This window comes from Scatophagus argus, chromosome 18 (genome assembly GCF_020382885.2).
Source record: "Scatophagus argus isolate fScaArg1 chromosome 18, fScaArg1.pri, whole genome shotgun sequence".
Taxonomy (NCBI): domain Eukaryota; kingdom Metazoa; phylum Chordata; class Actinopteri; family Scatophagidae; genus Scatophagus; species Scatophagus argus.
Window position 1 is genome coordinate 14,218,281 of NC_058510.1, and position 21,452 is coordinate 14,239,732.

At 39.4% G+C, this 21,452-nt stretch overlaps 2 protein-coding genes and 1 long non-coding RNA gene across 6 annotated transcripts in view; all 3 read left to right on the plus strand.

Moving 5' to 3' along the window:
• The first annotated feature begins 455 nt into the window (after positions 1–455).
• Positions 456–10,616, plus strand: rmc1 (regulator of MON1-CCZ1). The gene is made up of 21 exons (XM_046371797.1): positions 456–679; positions 1,429–1,505; positions 1,661–1,745; positions 2,087–2,143; positions 2,379–2,465; positions 3,296–3,436; positions 3,870–3,973; positions 4,268–4,357; positions 4,768–4,873; positions 5,253–5,361; positions 5,442–5,486; positions 5,589–5,642; positions 5,764–5,892; positions 6,350–6,456; positions 6,564–6,683; positions 7,139–7,216; positions 7,337–7,441; positions 7,881–7,949; positions 8,076–8,163; positions 8,616–8,753; positions 9,423–10,616. Exons 1-21 carry the CDS (start codon positions 581–583, stop codon positions 9,500–9,502), a joined length of 1,968 nt encoding a protein of 655 aa, XP_046227753.1. The 5' UTR covers positions 456–580; the 3' UTR covers positions 9,503–10,616.
• Positions 10,617–12,690: 2,074 nt separating this feature from the next.
• On the plus strand, positions 12,691–15,244 carry LOC124049692. The gene is made up of 2 exons (XR_006841446.1): positions 12,691–12,911; positions 14,299–15,244. It is a non-coding gene; the product is annotated as an uncharacterized LOC124049692 (long non-coding RNA).
• Positions 15,245–19,380: 4,136 nt separating this feature from the next.
• Positions 19,381–21,452, plus strand: part of rreb1a (ras responsive element binding protein 1a) — a 59,598-nt gene continuing 57,526 nt past the window's right edge. For all 4 annotated transcript variants that reach the window (XM_046372175.1, XM_046372176.1, XM_046372173.1 and 1 more), the window contains exon 1: positions 19,381–20,408. Coding sequence is in view for 2 of the 4 variants with exons in the window: in XM_046372173.1 (XP_046228129.1) it covers positions 20,369–20,408 (40 nt within the window). In the remaining 2 variants the exon portion in view is untranslated. The remainder of the gene's footprint in view (positions 20,409–21,452) is intronic.

A 21,452-nucleotide genomic window follows, 5' to 3' on the forward strand; every position in this document is an offset into this window, starting at 1 on the left:
CATTTCTTGATTCACTGCATGGCTTGTTTATCTCTGCTGTACTTAATCATCAGGCTGTCACATGACTCCCGTCAGCAAAAACAAGACGACTTCCGACCAATCTCCTTCAGAATAAGAGCATTCCCCACAAATATGAACGGAGCTAAATTTTGTTCAAAATATGACAACGAATGGCAAAATATTGCGAAAGTGCTTTCGTTTTAGATCAGTAATGACAACCAAAACTGTGCAATTCACAACGAATTTAAAAATTAAAAACATTAACATTAACATTAAAAACAAGTGGTTTTCCCCTTTGTATCGCACATTTTCGATACAAGCAATTAAAAAAGTTTGACATAATGCATTAAAAGTATATTAAGGAAATTAAAACATTTATAGTTAGTTACTGAAAGTTCACACCGCCACTTCTGAACTGATTTAGAAATATATATATTGTACTTTTATTGTGAGACTAAAAGACTAAAACCGGAAGTGTAATGGCTGCCAGTTAAACTGAATTCTTCCTGGTCTGTTGCTGCTGTCAGGACACTGAACTGAGGCTAAAACAACCATAAAGTGACAGAGTTGAGTGTTTAGGATGAGTGAGGAATATTACCTGGAGCTTTGCGAGAACCCGGTACAGTTTGAACATGCCTCCAGCGTCAACAACGTCTTCTTCGACGAGGCTAACAAGCAGGTGAGCCAGTTAGTTAGCAGTGATGTGGCTAACCTGGATAGGTCAGCTAGCTAACTGATAGTTTCTTATTTTAAAGAACATCTGGTCATCAGGCACGTCAACAGCAGTCTCAGTCACATGAGTTTCAGTTTATTATCTGCATACATTGTATTATTATTTTAAACGACAGAGAAGTCAGTAGAGGTCAAAAACAAACAGCTGTACTAGAACTTTGACTTAAAAATTATAAAATTAACTATTAACATCATAATTTAAACTACACGGTGTTTGATCAGAGACAGAGTTACCAACACCAAGCATTTACTGCCAGTTACTTTCTTTGTAGTTTTAGATGCATGAAATTTTAGTTAAAACATATTCGCTTTCAAAATAAAACATGAAATATATATCCCTCTTGCAGTATGATAAGTAGAACTACTGATAATAATATATAAAATTGAAAAAAGTCTTTTGTAGAAATGTTTCAAATGGCTCCATTACAAGTAAAGTCATGCATTTAAAATATTATTTAAAGGTTAAGAAATATCAAAAGATATTACTAAATAATATATATGTTAGTGTTCTTAACTAAAAACATTCAGTACAATTTTATTCTTTGGTTGGATAAAACCACATTTTACTCTTAGTCTTACGTTCTTAAGGGTTTTTCATCAATTAATTATTTAATTATTACCAATGACTTGCCGACCATTATAGCAGGGCTACATTTGGTTTTCTCATTCCCTTTATGTCCTGTTTTCTGTTTGCAGGTGTTTGCTGTGCGTTCAGGTGGAGCTACAGGGGTGGTGGTCAAAGGCCCGGATGACAAGAGCAACGTCGCCTTCAGGTAACTCACCCTGTGCAGAAATATCTAAAGGGATTTAGTGCTTCCTGTGTATTTTCGTATTTTTACCCCTTCATGTTTTGCCCAATCTACATTGGTTAAATGTAATAACTATAGTAAAGTAAACTGATCATGTATTGTGTGTTTTTCCTCCACAGAATGGAAGATAAAGGTGAAGTGAAGTGCATCAAGTTCTCCATTGGAAATAAGATCTTGGCAGTTCAAAGAACTTCAAAATCTGTGGTGAGTTTGGCTGTGCAAAACAAGACACCAATTATTCCTGGCTAAATATCACCAACTGAACATGCGTACAGAACAAGCTTACCAGATGTTTCTCAGCTCAGTTGGTGCCTCAAAAGCTTTAAAAAAGTAATCAAAGTATGATTGCAAGTCCTGATACTGGACTTATTTTTGTTTTGTTTTGTTTTGTTTTTTATAAAACAAATCTTACTGTCAGCAGTATTTTTACTTATTATGAAGCAAACAAATGCATTATGTCATGTGAGCTCCTGTGCAGCCCCCATCTTGTGCTGTTATCTGGGGAAAAACTCAGACCCAAACTATTGAATTTATGTTGTTTGTAGGATTTCATCAACTTCATACCTGACTATCCACACACAGAGTTCACCCAGGAATGCAAGGTATGCTACACTGTCCTCAGCCTTAAGGTTTGTCCTCCTTTTCCCTGTTTGTTTTTATTTTCAGATCAGAAGAACTTCTTTGAGCTACAAGGAGAAATCGGGAGTTTAAAAGCTTAAAGTTTAATAGCTGATAAAGAATATGAATACAAGAGAGGTCAGATCAGCCTAATGATGACGCTTTGAATATCTCTTTTGTGTGGTGGGTAAAGAAACTATTTGTGTCTCATCCCTGCAGACAAAAAACGCTAATGTTTTGGGTTTCTGTTGGACCAACTGGAATGAGATTGTCTTCATCACCGACCAGGGAATAGAGTTCTACCAGGTAATCAAAACATTTGCAAGGCAGCTATTTTGGTCTCTGAATTTTAGTTGCGAACCACTGAAATTTTATTAGGGCTGTCCCAAATATCATTTCTGGACCTGCAAGCTTCATTCAGTTACCCTCTAATATTTAACGATAATGCAAGTGAACACAAGCTTTCAAAATTCTTGTCATTATTTGCTTATATACTTACTTGCCGCAAGTGAACGAGTCTTGAGCAGTCAGTGCTGAGAGTTGAGCTTCATGTTGAAAAGCATCCTTCCTGGTTTTTGTGTGGGCGGGTTTTGGGACTACCTAAATGTCTAAATGTTTAAGAGCATTGATTGCCATGGCAACCACAGAGGGCTGGAAGCATTCAGGCCAATCCCAGAGATTATGTAGAGAGAGTTTGTAAGACTGGCACATACCCGAGTTGACCCCATGTCTAACTGTCAAATAAAGACCCAATGCCAAATAATAAAATCATTGTAAAAAAACACTTTTTGATAACCTTTTAAAAATAAAAATGTGTTTTGTGCAAAATTTCATTTAACAGGAGAAGTAAAGCTTATTTGACTGTTGCATGTCGTCTGAACACATGTAGCAACAGCAGGTCGAAATCTAATACAGACAATACGATACAGCTGCTACGATGATGATGATTTCAGACAGGAACTATGAGTGACATTCAAAAAACTGAGTGAAGTAATGAGTGAGTCCGACCAGACATTTACTATCAAATTAAGGTGCTTTACAGATTTAAATAGGAGAGACCCTTTAGATATTAGAACAGTATTTTTCTGGCGCACCCTCAGGATAAATCTCAGATGGTTTTTTGCTTCTGCCCTCAGGTGTTTCCAGACAAGCGTACTCTGAAGCTGCTGAAGAGTCAGAGCATTAATGTGAACTGGTACCAGTACTGTCCAGAGACGGCCGTCATCCTGCTGTCCACCACTGTGCAGGGCAACATCCTGCAGCCCTTCGCATTCAGGGTGAGCAGACATTGATTTTCCCAACACTGATTTAATTTCATTTATTTAATATGGGTTTGTGTTTTCCATTGCGTCTTTTTAAAATTTATAATGTTAGAGCCTAGATATCAGACAAATGAAATGATTTTCACTAAACAAAGGGGGAAAAAATCTGACCAGGAAGATTTTCATCTGGGAGTTTTTAATTCCAGAACAATATTAGCATTCTTGACAGCTGTTGAAAATATTTTATATTGGTTTGTAGTTTTACCCTGCATATTATTACTTACTATGCAGAAGCCACAGGTGCTCTCTGCAGGTACTTTGCAGGAAAACATAATCTATGTGTGTTACTATTTAATAATAAAGAAAGTCTTTTGTAATCCAGTTTATATTGTTTCATTGTATCATGTTTTGTTTTGTTTTGGGTTTGTTTTGTTTTGTTTTTTTTCAGAATGGGACCATGTCCAAGATGTCCAAATTTGAGATAGAGTTGCCGATCGTCCCCAAACCTGCCAAACTTAGTCTGTCGGAGAGAGACATTGCCATGGCAACCATGTAAGTCATGTTGATGTGGACACGAGGAGCTCTTACTCAGCTGCGCCTCTGCAAAGCTAAAACTGAAAAAGTTATTGTTTTAAAACTTTGATTTTTGGGTTCAAACAGCAGCTTGTATTAAAGCAGAGAAACTGAGATCACCAACAGTTCAGATAATTGACTTTGGGACTGCAAGTGTTAAAAAAAAGTGTTGTTTTTTTTTTCATTGTTTCACACAACTAGTTAGCTGCTGTTGTAGCTTCTAGCTTTTTCTTATTTGTTGTGTCTTTCTCCTCATCTTCTGTGTGCATGCAGTTATGGTCAGCTGTTTGTCATGTATCTGAAGCATCACTCAAGAACTGCCAACAGTCCCAGTGCAGAAGTGGTGCTGTATCACTTATCAAGGTAGACACACACACACACACACATACATCTGACTATAGGAAACAGTAATTATGAGTCAAAGGAACCCAAGTACTGTAGCTGCAAATTCTTTAAAAAAAACTTCTTATTTTAACATTGAGCTTTCATTCAGACTCCTGTAGCTGTGTACACGGCAGTATGACTTCTTTCACAATTAGAAAATGAAGCCACAACCAGGAGACTGTTGTTGTAGTTATTGATAACAACAACAGTAACACAAATCAAAAATGATTCTTTTAGTTTAGTTCATGAAAAGACTATAAAATAAAAATGTGCAACTAAAGCAGCTCAGAAGCATCTTAACTGAATTGTAGTAAAGGTGAAGCATCAACAACTGTGTGTGTGTGTGTGTGTGTGTGTGTGTGTGTGTGTGTGTGTGGACACGCGCTCAGGGAGGGTGTGTGTAAGAAGAGTCACGTGTTGAAGCTGAACACAACGGGGAAGTTTGCTCTGAACATCGTGGACAACCTGGTGGTGGTTCATCACCAGAGCTCCCAGGTTTGATCTTCTCTTTTCATATACGTCCTGTTCATATTCATGTTCTGTCACTGTGTATTATTTCAAGGTACTTGTACTTTAGTTTTTCCATATGTTCCTTCTTTCTCCAGTAGTTCTACTTCGCTACATTTCAGGAGGAAATATTTTTCTTCACTACATTTATTTAACAGCTGGAGTTAGTCTACAGATTAATATTTCACATTACAGATTACATGGCTTTAACTATAAAGTAACATTATATGTTAGTAGGTAAAACCTCCATCAGCTGGATGGAGTTTTAACTAACAAGAAAGTTTACTTTTGATACTTAAGGTAAAAGAATCTGATCTGATCATCCACCACTTGTGTTATTTATACTGTGTGTGTTTGTGTGGGCCAGACCTCTCTAATATATGACATCAAGCTAAAGGAGCCAGATGGCACTCTAAACACACACCAACCGGTCCTACCTGGCAGGTCCATACACCCCTACAGAATACCGCTGTCAGGTACACGCACACACACGGTCAGGTTATTTTATTTACAGTGATCATGTTCATTCTTTACCGAGTGTTTATTGATTTTTCAGGCCCAGCAGTTGTTCCCTCTCAGCCTCCAGTTCCATGTCAGCTCTGTATCCTTTCACCTCTGGGACAAGTTTTACAGTGTTAACCACAAAGTATTTGTTTAGCAGTTTTTAAACATTTCTCACACTGATCTTTAACCAGCACTCCAGACTCTTCCTCCTGGAGTGTCTTCCAACCCGACATCATCATCAGTGCCAGTGAAGGTGCGAAAAACACACTAAAATTTTTAAACACACAAACTTCATCAAGATCTGTACATTCTGATTGTTGCTGTTATTATTATGTCCTTACATTCATATTAAAGAGTCTCCCTCTGTCGGTCAGGTTACCTGTGGTACTTGCAGGTGAAGTTGCCTCCAACTGTCAACCTGCTGCAAGACAAAGGCAAACTGATGGACTTCCTGTTACGCCGGAAAGACTGCAAGATGGTCATCCTGTCTGTCTGCTCACAGAGTACGTCCGTCTGTCTTGCTTTCACTTCTGTATGTGTCTACCCCTGTCTGTATTCATCCAGACACTGCAGACGTGTTGTCTTGTCCTGTCTACTTATCTTAACTTTAAATCAAACCACTAAGATGAGTTGGAGTTTAAGAACATTTTAATGTAATTAAATTGACAGATGGCATATGTGATTGATAGCGTGTGGATCAATACAACAGTGCAACAACTTAAAGGTGTTGCATAATGTAAACGCTTAGAAAGTCTGCTTCAGATGATCTGATGGAGTCTCTAACAGAAAGGTGGATTCCTGAAAATTCAGGGCTGCAAAGTTAAGGAAATCTGACCTGAAAACAGCCTAAAGGTGAAAAATGTAGGGTTTATAGCACCAATAAAGAAGTACGAACAAACAGTGGTGTCCCTTCAGTAAAACTAAAGCGAAATTAAGCTAAATAGTCCGTCTTGTTCTCAGTTCTGGAGGGCGGGGAGAAGGGAAGTCTTCCTGTCGTGGCAACCGTCTTTGACAAACTCAACCAGGTGTATAAAGAATACCTGGAGGCAGAGCAGAGCTACACTGTGGTGAGTGATGTCCTCTCTGAACACCTCAAACCTGGACTCAGTACACTCACCTCCACACATGTATCTGTGTGTCTAAGGTTTTTGTATTGAAATGTTTGTGTTTGTAGGCGATGGAGTCTGGCCCGAGTCGAGGCAGCGCGGCCCAGAAGCGTCCAGTCAGAACTCAGGCAGTCGTTGACCAATCAGACATGTACACACACGTCCTGTCATCTTTCACAGAGAGGAAGGTACGTAAACACAAACGAACACACACACTAATAGAAACTGGACTTACAAAGCTGAAAGACTGGAACAAAATTTCTGTTTAATTGGTTTATTTAATTATATTGTTTAATTGTATTTTATTTACTAAAATCTCTTTGGAAATGCTACACCTGAAGATACACTGCTGCACTTTCTCTTTTGCTTTTTCACTTCTGAAAATGTAGCTTTTTGAGAACCAGGGTGGGCACCCTCACGTTTTAATGTGGACGAGAAAAACAATAATATAACTTCTTAAATTTAAAAAAATAGAGGAGAAAAAAAGAAAATTTGTGACATTTGGGAACGTAAAATCCAGATGATAGTTTGAATAAATCTGTTCTTTAGAGAATTGTGTATTTCTTAATTAAAAAAACATGAATAATAAGAAGGGTTAAAAGAAATGGAAATGAGACATTGGCTGCTCTTTGTTGCTCCGCAGGGTGTCTGCCATAAATTCATCATTGCAGTGCTGATGGAGTACATCCGCTCTCTGAACCAGTTCCAGATCACCGTGCAGGTAAAGCCGAACAGAGTGATACCTCACTGCCGACACTGAAAAATCTTCTCTTCTCACAAACTTCACATTCCCACCTGTTCAAATTCTCACAGTTTTACTGGATTTTTTTGTGTCTTCAAGCACTACCTGTATGAGTTGGTGATTAAGACATTAGTTCAACACAACCTCTTCTACATGCTGCACCAGTTCCTGCAGTATCACGTCCTCAGCGACTCCAAACCGCTGGTGAGTTCACACATAAACTGAGATTTAAACAAGTTATGTGTCTGTTTGTACTGAAACTAGCCGACAGCCAACGTAAATCAGCTGGCCCTTCACTAGTGTAATACATAATCCTTCTTAGAAAAGTCTTAACCTTTTTTGTTCACCTCTAACTTTTATTTGTGAATGATATGTTTGTTTGTAATCAAGGGAAGACGAATATTGAAACCCAAAAAAATAGCATTTGTAAGCATTTATAACCTAATAATTTCACAGTATTTAACTCATTTAGAACTATTTGTGCTCATGGAGTTGAACATACTATTGTGATCAAATTATGGTGTTCATTGTTTCTTTGTTCAGCTGAAATCACCCCTTCAAACCAAATCTAAACATAAATATTGTTACCATAAGGTCCGTTTGGGTCAACTTAATCTTTTTCATTGTGTTTATTCGGGTCCAGGCCTGTTTGCTTCTCTCCCTGGAGAGTACGTATCCTCCTGCACACCAGCTGTCCCTGGATATGTTAAAGGTAGCAAAAGCACACACACACACACACACACAGGCTTTAAATAATGACACACATTATTTACATTAAGCATTAGGCTTATTTTAGAGTTTTAGGGTTACTTTATAAGTTTATTTTGTGTGTTTTCAGCGTCTCTCCACTGCCAACGATGAAATCGTCGAGGTTCTGCTGTCCAAGCAGCAGGTTCTGGGCGCGCTCAGATTCATTCGCAGTGTTGGTATGTACATTTACCAGGATACAATCTCAGGACGGAACTGATTAAAGCAGACATCTTTTAACTGCATCAGAATTTTTATTCTTACTGAAACTAATTATAGATCACTGTTGATGTGTTCCCATGTGTATGTTGAAAGAGTTTTTGGTGGTTTTAATCGTCTTGACTGAAGTGATCCCTTCAGGAGAGGACAGAAACAAGTGTGTGTCTTACTGCCACAGCTGGAGGTCATGAGCGTCAGGGCCGAAAACCTCAGTGATGTCTAAGGCTGTAGCATCATATCAGCTTCAGCTGGTCTTCAGAAGTTAACATGAAACTGTTCCTCCATGAACATAATATTTCAGCATCAGAAGTCTCTTCAACATAAATAAACAATTAGGATAGACTTTGGGAAAAAATCGGAACCTATAAGGTGAACTTATAAACTAACCTTCAACTGGTTTCACTGGGAACAGGCGGACATGATAATGTGTCAGCCAGGAAGTTTCTGGATGCAGCGCAGCAGACCGGAGACCAGATGTTGTTCTACACCGTGTTCAGGTCATTCCAGCAGAGAAACCAGCGGCTCAGAGGAAGCCCCAGCTTCAACCCCGGTGAGAGAAAACACTCAAACCAGCAAGGAAAATAGCTGACATGTCATCCAAAGTCAAACTCACTGGCACTGTCTGGTCTCACTGCTCAGCTGGATAGAAATTAAATGCAGTCTGTTTTCTGATGTGTTAACAGGTATTTTGCTTATACTAAGTAATTAGAAATTGATTCCTGAAAGATTGATATCTTTAGGCCTGGTCTAATAAGACCAAATCTATCCTGAATATCTAGCTGAACTATTCATATATAAACATGTATGTTTTGGGTAAACTGAACTTTAAAAGAAAATGCATTTTTGAGGCAGCAGCTGAGATTGATTAGAATCAATTTGTTTATTTTGTCATGATTATATTAGCAAATGATCAAATGGATAGCTACTAGAAATTCGGTAAAGTTGCAGGACATTTTTAATACCAAGAGATAAATCATTTTTAAAGACTGTATAAAGGTAAATGTAACAGCTAACTGAGTAAACGATAGCTATAGCTACAGCCAAAGGTAACTACACCAAACCATACGAATAGTGAGCAGCAGTTAGCAGTTACACCAGTGATATGCTGCCCTACTTTTGGAGCTAACTTTGAATTCTGGACACATTTTACAAGTTGCCCTTTTAAAAGCACATTCACCATTCATCTCTTTGTGGCTAACTGTTAATTTATTTTAACCAGGAGAGCACTGCGAGGAGCATGTGGTTCACTTCAAGCAGCTGTTTGGGGATCAGGCTCTGATGAAACCCTCCACTGTGTGAACTGCTGGCATCAGAACTCAGACTCTAAACTGGTTCACAGCAGACTGACTGGACTGAGTCTTCATCAGTTTGAACTCCAGGAATTTCAGACCTGATTGAGTGACAAAATGGACACTCGTTTCCCATTAATATAACTTCTATTAAACTGCTGATGTTTGCACAACTAAACATCATGTCCTGGTTTCAGAACCCCCTGCATGCACTGTGGTATGCCAGCACCTGGTCCAGGTTTGTGGTCTCATCTGCTGTTTGTAGGTTTGTCTCCTTGACTTGAGGCACGCAGGAATAACTAAAGCATACAATAATAAAGTCTGGTGTGAACACTTTTAAGATATTTGAGTTAGGAAAATCTGATTTTGAAGCATCAGCCTGTAACATAAATTAACATCTTGATAAGGATCCTGTATTCCAACTGATATCTGTGCTAATGCTATCAACCAGCTCATTTACCTGTTGTGCTTTCATTGGTAAAGGTTTTTAGAGCTGCACCTGAGGGTCAGGATATTTTTCATTCTAAGCAGAATATTCCTGTGAATACAGAACAAAAATATCATAAAATTACAATCAAGTCTATGATTAATTATCTGCAGTTTTATGGTTAATGCAGTCAGACAGTTCTCACTTGTTTAATCACGATAAAGAATCAAAATTACTAAATATTAAAAGCTATTTTTCTAAATATTATGACTTAAATTTAAAAATGTGATTACTGATCTGCTGTGTGTCCTGCTGCTTTTTTTGTGTTTGTGTAGTCAGCGATGTACCCGCACAAGTTATCAAAAACGTGGAGAATGTAAAACGAGGGGACAAAACATCAGCTTGCTTTGGTCCTTAGACACATCATGAATCAGAATATGAACAAAACCAGGAAAAAAAACTCACCACTTGGATAAGATGAACATACCATTCCTGTCTGAAGATTATGTAGCCAATGTAACATGAAGGAGGTTACAGTAAATCTAATGTGTTTATTTAGTCAAGAATGAATTGTTATGTACAAAACTGAACTGTATCAACTCTCAAATGACACTATAAATATATAGGGTGTCTATGTTATAAATGTACCTGTTTTCATGGCCTTCTGTACAGCTAATAAAAGCTTACACTATAAGTGCATGCAAGTGTGTCATGTCTGGAGCTTACATGTGCTAATGTTACCGGTATCAGTGTTGCCAGATCTTGTGAGAGAAACTAACAGCAACGTCTAAGCATGAAACAGGCAACCCTATCTACCGTAATGTGAGAGAAGCCACTTGATCAGTTTAGCCTATAAATGTATATATGCATTTATTTTGCATTTTATAAGCAACTAAACGTGAAATATAGTGTAAAATGAGAGTTGAATTGCAGTGCTTTACTAATGGCTGGGATTGGAACTGCATAACTGGGTTGAATTTGTATGAAGAAGCTGATGGAGTACAAAGAGTTGGAAAAGTGGGAAAGGTGTGAAGGATGCAAAATACTGTGTAGAGTTAAGAGTTAATTATAATGAACGGGACTGAAAAGCTGATTAAGTCTCTCTCTGGTGCTCACACATATCGGCTCTTTACGGGCGTCTTAGCTTTAACAGATTGAATTAAAATGAGTTCTGGTCAAAATGTTGGTACTGAAATGATGTCTAAATGGCGAGAATAAATCTGTTTAGTTACAACTAAAGAGCTTCAGAACTAAAATTAGCTAAATGTGTTCTCTTACAGACTTAAAGGGAACACAGTTCATGTAAGCACAGGAGGCCTCTGACCCTCAGACGTAGTGATTTTGCCCTCCTGTAATACTTTGTGTACTAATGTGACGGCCATGTTGGTGCTGGTGACGTAACTGTGAGAGATGAGAGATCAGTTCACAGAGCGATTTCATACAAAGCGAAATGGCATTTTACTACTACTAAAAATAAATGCCTTCCACATGCAAGCGTGGACAGATGGTCACACACTAAACAGAGTTAAGTTAGGAAATAAAAATATCACTTTTGTTCAGACCACCAACATACCTACAGTGAATCACTTTGAGTAATTTTCTTAACTTGCCAGAAGCTCACTTGTTAAGTGGTGAGTGACAGTAAAGCAGCTCTAGTTAATCTTTAATGTCAGTGTTGCTCAGTAACAGCTCAGTTTCATCATCAGTCGGACCATCTTAGACCATTGGGTCTAGGTCACCTGGATGGTGTGTGTGTGTGCATTTGCACGTGGGTGTGGCAGGGAAGTGTGTGACAATCACACCTGAGGAGTACCTCTCAGCTCTGCCATTTTTGTTTTCCTAGGATGGTGAAGGAATGAACCTGAACCCTATACTGCCTCTGATTGGCTTACACTGATATTCTTTTTTTGTGTCATTAATCTGAATCTGCAAAATAACCAAAGTTATTAAATAAATGAAGTGGAATAAAAAGTACCCTCTAAGGTTGCAGTGGAGAAGTACTTAAGTGGAGTACAAGTACCGCAATACTATATTTAAGTACTTGAGTAAATATAACCTACAGAGTTACTTGTATTTTGATGTATTTGTTAAATGTGGTAACTACAGTAAGTGTACTTCATTACTTCCAGTTGTGAAATAAACACGCAGAACTGCAGACAGAGTTGACCTTCGGACAAACACTGACCTTTGTACTGTGTGTGTGTGTGTGTTACATAATAACCACAGGTGGGGATGCGTGCTGCAGTGAAACAAAGTCACCACTAGATGGAGCCAGCAGTCTCTTTCTGTGACTGACTTGCAGGCTCTAAACCCGCAGACCTGCGCAGCAGTCAGGCTGTTTCAAAGATTTTATTACATTAATAAACTGTTTGTCGTCAGGATTTACATTTTGAGCACACTGTGCCTGAAATTATTTAAAGTCTCTGCAAATTATTCTTTTGCTTCCTGGAAGAGACAGAATGTTTTTAGAAAACTCAGCTAAGTGGATTGAATATAATAAAAAAAATAAAAGGTGAATATTATTTATTTTTTTAGCCTGTTAATGTCATTTGTTGTTTCCTGTACATTATTGGTCCTAACAATGTTGGTGCCGTAAAATAGAAAATAAAATAAAGATCTGGTAAAATGGTAAAATTGTGTTGCAATAGAACCCAAAGAGGACTGTCAGCAGTTACAAGAGATAAAACTAAATAAAAAGAAAATCTGTTCTAATATTTAAAATACAATTAACATCAACAATATTTTTCTAGTTTTCCTTGAGTATTATTTATCAAATCCTGTAATCCTTGTGTATGTGTGTAGTCTGAAGTGTCTCTTGGCTGTCAGGTTAACCTTGCTGAAAAAGAAATCAAAGAATATGAAATGAGGAAAGTTTAAAAGGTGCTAAACAAAAGAACAAATTAATGCAGTGTGTGTGTGTGTGTGTGTGTGTTGTAGGTGTTGCAGGCACTTGTAGGTATCAACATTCCCATCCCATCCCCGACGGCAAGTGGTGAGTCTGCACCATAGCTGCATCTAATTTATCAGCATCACAAAACTGGTCTGTCCAGATACCACATCAGGCTGACACACACACACTCACATCAAGGCAGTGTTTGAAATGCAGCCTGGTAAGGACAACAGTAAGTCAGTTTAACTGCAACACAAAGCACATGACGGCCCTCTTAGTGTCCCTCTGGTGAACCCTGAGGATGAGCTGCAACCTTTATTTCTGTTCTTCACATCTTTATATTCATGTTTCCTTACAGAAAACTGAAGCGACATTTACATTAAGTACGTTTTTAAACATATCGAAACAGGTGAATCGTTTATATACTTTTACATTAAAAGCACTGTTAAATATTCAGTTATGGCGCAGATGGCTGACTGTTGTCATAGCAACATAATGCACTCACAGCCTGAAATTCCACTGACCTGTGAAAACTACAAATGTTGGTAGGTAGAGGATGTTAACTGAGCCACACCTGCTATGAGTACAGGACAAGCTGTCAGATGTCACTTAAGCTAAACACACAGCTCTTACTTTAGCCTTTATGGTCGGGACTTTGCTGATACACACATGAAACTTGTCTCAGCCTGCCTCAAACTCTGGATGCATAAAATCAAAAACATTTTTTAAAAAGTGCCTATTTGTTATTATCATTAATCAGAGAGCTTTATTTTCCATCATATGCTATTTTTAATCATATTTTACTTACTTTAATATGAATAAACCATATGACAATAATCATAATAATCATACAGTTAACCACTTATCATACCCCTTTTAATTATTATGTCAAGATCATAGTTTAAAATTTATCTGCAAATCTGATCTGATTTGGATATTACATGATAATCTGAACTTGAGCCGATGAGAGCTTCACTTGGCTTTTTCATTGGCTTTTTGGACCGACGGTTGCTTTCACATCATTAAGAGTTTCCATATTCACCAGTTTCCAAATTGAACATACAAAATTTCACAAAATCAAACAACAGCACTTATATGACGGCTTGCAAATAACATTCAGTCTAAAACATCTGACTTGGCATTGAATAATAAAGTGCCTGTAAAAAAGCAATCCAAAATAATAACTTAACATGCAGGACTACACACAACTTGCATTAATCTTAATGTTTGAAACTACAAATATGGCAGACAAAGCATCACTTCCTGCTTCCTTTCTAACTGTCAGTCATTGTTCTTGTGCAATGTCCTTTGCAATGTGTCTCCACCCTACAGAGGACAGAAAACATCTCCATTACCCCAACAAAAAAAAAAAAAGTTATGGATTTTAGCTTTTTACTTTTGCAGTCTGCGAGTGTTAAAGTGGAAAACAGTTGTAGAAACAAACCAACTGTGGACTTAACTTTTACTTTGATTGTCATCTGCTTTTCAGTGTGTGCTGCACTCGGGCTGCATGCTCAAGCGTCTCTCTCTGGCTGAGCGGGGCAGGCCTCAGGCTGCAAGGCAAACAACTGTTACCTACAAATCATCCGTCACTATTGGAAACCGGTTTTTCACCCCCTCCTCCCTTTCTCCCTCCCTCCCTCCCTTGCTCCTTCTCTTCTCCCCCACACTACCATCCATCCTCACCCCTCTCCTGCTGCAGCGCCGACTTTAGAGCACGTGTCGGAGCTGCAGTTTTTTTTTGACATGTTTCACGCTGCTGGGAAAGACATAGTGCTGAAGTGAACGTGGAGAAGAGAAGAACACACACACATGTGTTTTTGAAGCTGGTTGGGAAACAGCGAGACAGCAACATGTGCTTGTCATCCCCCCACACTGCCGACAGGTGTTGGCTTCATGTGACTGCCTGCCTGCCTGTCCAGACAACGCTCCAATGAAGGAGGAGGAGGAGGAGGAGGAGGAGGACGGCGAGGAAGAAGAGAAGGAGTGTGTAAAGTTTCATCAACAACAACTGTGTCAACTCGTAGTTGCTCGGTGCTGGGAAAATCTCCAGCTCAGATCTCCTTTCTGAGGCTTGTGGAGGCTCTGGTCTGCAGAGTTTGGGGATGCCTCTCCTCCTCCTCCTCCTCCTCCTCCTGCTCTCCACTGGATGAATGGATGAATCCACCCTTTTGTTGGCGACGGTTCGTTCCTCAGCAACAGCTCCATGGTTACAGTCCAATAAATAACATCACACTCTCTCTTCTGCGTCTCTGGTTCTTAGGCCAGGATGCAAAAAGAGAAGTAAAGTTTTTTTTTTTTCCTGTAATTTATTTTCCCTTTGTGCATCAGTTGATTTAAAACTGAGTGAAATAACATAAGCTCCATTCGTAACTCATTTGTTTAAAGCTGAGGTGATATTTTAAAATCTGCAAAGATGAAAATGAGCACATGCCCCTGGATGTTCAAAGCCAGAAAAATAATTTTATTCAAGATAACAGCGCATTTCATTCATAAACGTAACATAAATAAAACTTTCAAATATTATCTCATCCATTAACAGTCATATCAGATAGATATTCAGTGGCAATGGTGATTGTTTAGCAATGAAGGCAGTGACTCCCAGGCTCACAATAGCAATGCTGATGTTCTGCAGATAAAGTTTACCAGGTTCACGTCTTAGTTTAGCAAGCCTGGTTTACATCAGTATTTCATTTGCTAATTAGCACTAACACAAAGTACAGCTAACACTGAAGAGAGTAGCCTTAATTTTGCAGGTTTTTCTTGATTTTTTTGACCTCACGGTGGCGCTAGAGGGAAAGTGAGTAGGATTCATCGTGAGGGGACCACGAATGTCGGAACCAACTTTTATGGTGACCCATTCAACAGTCACCTGTCTCCTAGAAATTACATTTATATACAACAGGAAAAGATTGTGTTTTCATGTTACTTAAAGGCACAAAAACATGTAAGGTTTTCACTTTTTTAGTTAAATGTTCCATAAAACAAGTCAAACAGGTTGTCTGCGAATGTTTTACTGATATGTTCTTTGGCCACTCCTGCCATGTATTTAATAACATGTCCTCATTATGTTAATCAAAAATGTGGGAATAGTCAGAGTTACTTTTCCTTCATAAATGTATTTGGTGTTGCAAATTAGTTATATACAAAAGTAATTTCTCATAGACAGGACTGTACCATCCCAAGAGCCATGCTAGCATGGTTAAAAACATGAATGATAAATTAAAAATATAATGGGATGTGATAATAATAATCATCATCATCATAATCATAATAACAAGGAACATAATTAATCACTGAGTGCAGAGACAACACTTTTAGTCAGACAGCCTTAAACAGTTTCAGCAAGTCACTCGTGTTAATGCAGATGAATGATCTGAACAATGTGAGTGATGTGCATGTGTGTATAAGTGTGTGTGTGTGTGTGTGTGTTGGGGATGGGCTCTTTGTATCTGAATAGATTAGTCTGAATTGAAAAGTGGCCAGTTGAGCAGTTGAGGTGAAAAGCAATGATTGGATTAGTGATGTAATGCCGTTATCTGCTTTTCTGGCTGTGTGTGTGTGTGTGTGTGTGTGTGTGTGTGTGTCTGTGCGTGTGTAGATGCATATTCCTGTAGTTGTGGGGACAAAAATCCATTTACTCAGTTGCATTGTGAGGACCTGCTTTACTTATAAGGACAAAATGTGAGTTCCCACAGCGTAAATCATTGAATATTAGGGTGGAGACTTGCTTTAAGGTTAGGGTTTGGTTAAGCTAAGGGTTAGGATTAGGCAAGTAATATTTATTGTCATGGTTAGGCGGTAGTTAAGCCTCCGGGAAATGAATGGAAGTCTGTGTAATGTCCCCAGAAGTGATGACTGTGTGTGTGTGTGCACACGCATGTGCATGTGTAATGAAATGAAGGCTCCTGCAGTCTCTTTCAGCTGAGCTTCACCACCTGTATTTCATATGTCAACAGTGCACACAGATCATCTGTTTCTCTATCAGATTCTTCTCATCACATCAGGATGTTTAAACCCTGCAGCTCTCTTAGAGATGACAGACAAAAGCTAATAAGTCCAGCAGTGGAGAAAGAAATACTTTATCTGTATCTTTTACTTCAATTAAGTGTCTGTGTGTTATGTACTGAGTTGAAGTCAGGACATGATTAGTGTAGCTTAGCAAGGGGAAGTAGGGGGAAACAGCAAGCAAGTACACAAATATACCCACCAGCACTTCTTTAATAAACATGTTGTATCTTGTTTAATCCGTTAACACACAGGAATGTGACTTCTACCCACTGCAGTGACTGCATGCAGCTTCCTGAAATCTTGTTGTCACATTGAGGTTGTCAGGTTTGGTACCCTTGTGTCTGTCCAGACCAAATTAAAAAAGCTTTGCTCACCAGCCGTTGTTCAACGTTGCACAGATGAAGCATTTTCCCCTACTCTGAAACCACAAATGGTGGATTCTATCCAGGTTAGCAGTAGGCCTACAGCTCTAAGTTTACAGGCTGAAACACCTCAACGACGAGGCCATTGGATTCACTGTCAAGAAATTTTGTGCAAACCGTCGTAATTTCCTGAGGATGAAACTGTCGTAAGCCTCTAGATTTCCCTTGAGTGCCACCATGAGGTCATGTAGGAAACAACAACAAGGGGAAGAATTGTCCTGAAATTTGAACCACACAACCATGCTCCCCTCAGGATGTATTTTTAAACACTTTGATGATCCTCTAACTTTTCATGTAACACCATCAGTTTTTGCAACAGATTGCTTTATACCTGCTGATGACATCCCATCAGTCTCACACCTACTTTTCACTTTTAGTTTAATGCTAATTAGCAGATTTTGCTAACATGCTAAGTTAAGATGCGCATGCTAACATCGTCTCTGTCAGCATTAGCATTTAGCTCCGAGCATGACATTCAACATATTCAACAGTGAACTTTAGAGGTGTTGTTAGGTGTACTCAGGCTGGCTGTCTCTCCTGCTTCCAGTCTTTATGCTAAGCTAACCACATCCTGAATCCAGCTCTGTATTGTACTGTACACACAACCATGACTTTGATATTTATTTCTCATCTCACTGTTGCAAAGAAAGCACATGGGGATATTTCCCTGAGTGTAAAGCTAATCCTTTAACTCTAAAAGCTGGCTGCAAGAGGGAAAGAGCCTCCCTAAACAAAAGTAAATGCACTTTTTCAGCCATTCAGCTACTAACCAAAGTCCTGGTAACACCCAGTCCTCCCATCAGCCCCTCCTCCCTCCCTCTCCTTCATCAGCAACAGGCCTAACCAGACCGAGACAGACAGAGAGGCTCTTCCTGCTCTGCTGCAGCCGCCTGCAGGGGAGGAGGGGTGTGATGGGAGGAGAGATGCCTGTGTGCTCCTCTCTCCAGCAGTGGATGATGGGAGGAGGGGAGGAGGAGGATGGGAGGAGGGGTCTGTATCTGGAGATGGAGGGCTGGCAGGAATGTGGGAGAGGAACACGACATGCAGCGAGCAAGCAGACGAGCCACTCACACTAAATTTAACAATGAAAGTCCAAGCAGTTTAAATTTAGTTTCCAGCTTCACTGCCCAGAGTTGAAGTCCAACCTGAGAGCAGAAAACACGAGGCAGAGCTGCTGCTGCTGCTGCTGCTACTGGAGTTATTTATACCTTAACACACACGTTCAAAAGCACATCCCACATCCTCATCACTGCTGACTGCCTGTAAATAGTGGAAAGCTGCTGATCAAAAACAGTCTGAAAGGCCTTGAAGTAACCCCTAACTTTACTTTTTACTTTTCTCTGTGGTTTAAGATTTAAATTAACTTAATTTTATTTTTCTATTGAAGTGCATACATTCATATGGAATTACTTTTGGCTTAACTTTTACGGTTTCAGTAGGATTTTAGGAGGAAATTGCTTACTTTTAAGATGTTAAGAAGGAACTGAATTACTTTTGGATCATTTATAGTTAAATATATATCCATTTCAGTATATGTATAAATAAAGGTTTACTTCAGTTTACTTTTTAAGATTATCATGCATAACAAGGACATATATAACCTGTCAGGACGTTTGTCCTAAAGAAAAGGGGGTCATTTGGTTGTAATCTAACAACCAAAAGACTTCCTTAACTTTTTTAAAAGAACATGTGACTGAAACGTGGTTTACTTGTTGTGCAGGTAGATGTGCACTGAAACACGTCGCATATAGAACTGATTTCCTTTTACATTTAAGAAAAAAAAAAAATTTAGGAACCACATTATTTTTAGTAAAACGAATTTCTTTAGTGCTGACATGTGTAACTTGGGATTAGCCCGTTTTGGTTTTTGAAGGTCACGATTTTTTGTTTTCTTTTTGTCATTACTATCATTCTAATAAATTTAAAAAAGCACTCCTTGCCTCCTTATCTGGGACAACAGTCGATTGCTAACTTCAGCAGTACGGTCCTTTCCCAACACCTCTCTAGAAACAGTAGCAGTGCCTTCCACCCTCCAACGCTGACGGTTGGCATCCTCACTTCACTCCAAAGCCCGCGACATCTCACTCTGTCCACGCTTCTTCTCCTCAAACCTCGCGATAGTTAAGGCAGCTGCCTCTACAGTGTGGCTGCGAGCAGGGAAGCCAAACAGCGCGGATGGTGTCTTATCTTTGAGTACCTTAAACTCTTCGTCTTTGATAATGCAAACGTTTGTAGCGTGGTTTTATTAAAATGGAAACAGCTGAAAGAAAACGCTACTAACTTTTTGTGGAGAACAGTGATGGAGAGGAGTTAAAGTTGAGGATAAATCAACTTTTAAGGGGATTTTCCACGCGATAACCTGAATGTATGGCTAAATATGTCAGAAGTTAAAGTTTAACTCTAGCAAACGTAAACTCGAAGCGTTAATACAGAGATCTGTTGCACAAAATGGTGAAAGGTTACTAAAACTCACAGTGCTGCTTTAGTGGAAATGTACTTGTTTTTTGTTTTTGTTTTTTTAAAGATAATCAACTAATTGGGATCATTTCTTCCTCCATCACGGTCATGCCGATGTGTTAACGGCTCGTTACTTGGGGGAAGAAGAAGTAATCCAGTAACGTGTCGTGTGTGCGTAAAGCGAGAGATGCTTGGTGGCCACGTCCCCTTGGAGACTGGAGAGACAACACGTGATGAGCTTTACTTATCAGGTTTAGAGGGAGAGAGACAGCGAGACACCCTGAGAGAGCGAGGACACAGCTGGGAGTCCGGGGAGGAATTATAAGAAAATAACTTAAAAACCTACACTTTCCTGGACGACTCCTTTCTTCGAGTGTTTTTTTTTTTCCTCCAGGAGAGGAGAGAGGAAGAGAAGCAGAAGAGGAGGAGGAGGTGGAGGAGGGAGGGGAGGAGGAGGAGGAGAAGCCGGAGTAAAGTTTGTCCAAGTTTGCACATCCCTTCGGAAACGCCATTTTGATTCCTCTCCTCTCCGGAGCAACTTTGCAGCCTCTCTCTCTCCCTTCTTTTTTTCTTCATCCCCTTTATCATCCACCATCACCGCCGTTCCTCATCATCATCGTCGTCGTCGCCCCCACTACCACCACCACCACCATCATCATCCTCGCCACGATGTCTCGGCGCAAGCAGCCCAACCCCAACAAAGTCAAGCGTAAGTCTGCTTTTTTACCTTCTCCATCGTTATATTTTGGTGCTTTTCTGACTCTGTGTGCTCGGTTTAATCGATGTTTGAGCTGTTGTTCGGTTGTGGGGTGAAGTCTGGATTTGTTGCTGCTGTTAAAGTAAAGTTTAAGCTGAGATGTGAAGACGGCAACGGAGGGATAATAGTTTTTCTCTCCTCTCCGTGCTGCTTCCTAGTTTGATGCGCATCCAAGCGGTGGAATTCAACTCCAGGTCGCTTCCTCATTCACAATACTTCAGCTAATTATCACAAACAACTGTTTTTTTCGACTTTTGGTGCAACTTTATCACCCGTGTGCACGTAAGGGGCTGTTATGTGGTGGTTTTGCCCCGGGGAGAGTGTGGTAAGGGGGGGTTCAAAGTCTGCTCGCCGCCGGAGTCAAGCATCCATATCTCGGGTGCACTTTGGTCGGAGCCTCGCTGCTAGTGGCCATGTGTAAAGCTACCAGACGCCACCGACATCAAGTTAACAGCAACTAAAAGGGTTGCTTCCTTTGTGTGTTTTCAAAGTAAAACCACCTGTTGATGAACGTCGAGAAAAGAAAATCGGCAGGATGGAGTGTAGGCCTAAACTCAGGTTTATGTTACTTAGTGCTGTATCTGCTGAAGGTGATTTGCATGTTGATGTGGGCACGTAGCTAACGCTGGCTTGAGTGACTTTATCGGTGCATCACTTTTCTTCGGATGATTTAAATTTTATATGAAGATAGTAGGTGATGCTGTTTGATACTAGAAGTTTGTTTCTTTGTGAAATGTTTGCTTTTGTGATGGTTTTCCCATCATAATCATTACAAGTCTGTTGTAAAATGGCGATTTATTTAATTGGTTTATTTAAGAGGAACAGTGTGCAGTCATAAACATTTAAATGTAATAGAGTTATCCAAAATGTTCATCTTAATTGTTTCAGAGTCACGATGAAAAGGGTTTTTTGTTTACTTTGAATGGTAAATAAGTACATATCTGTATGTAGACGTCGACTTAAATATATAGAGACCAAAATAATTGCTGACATAAA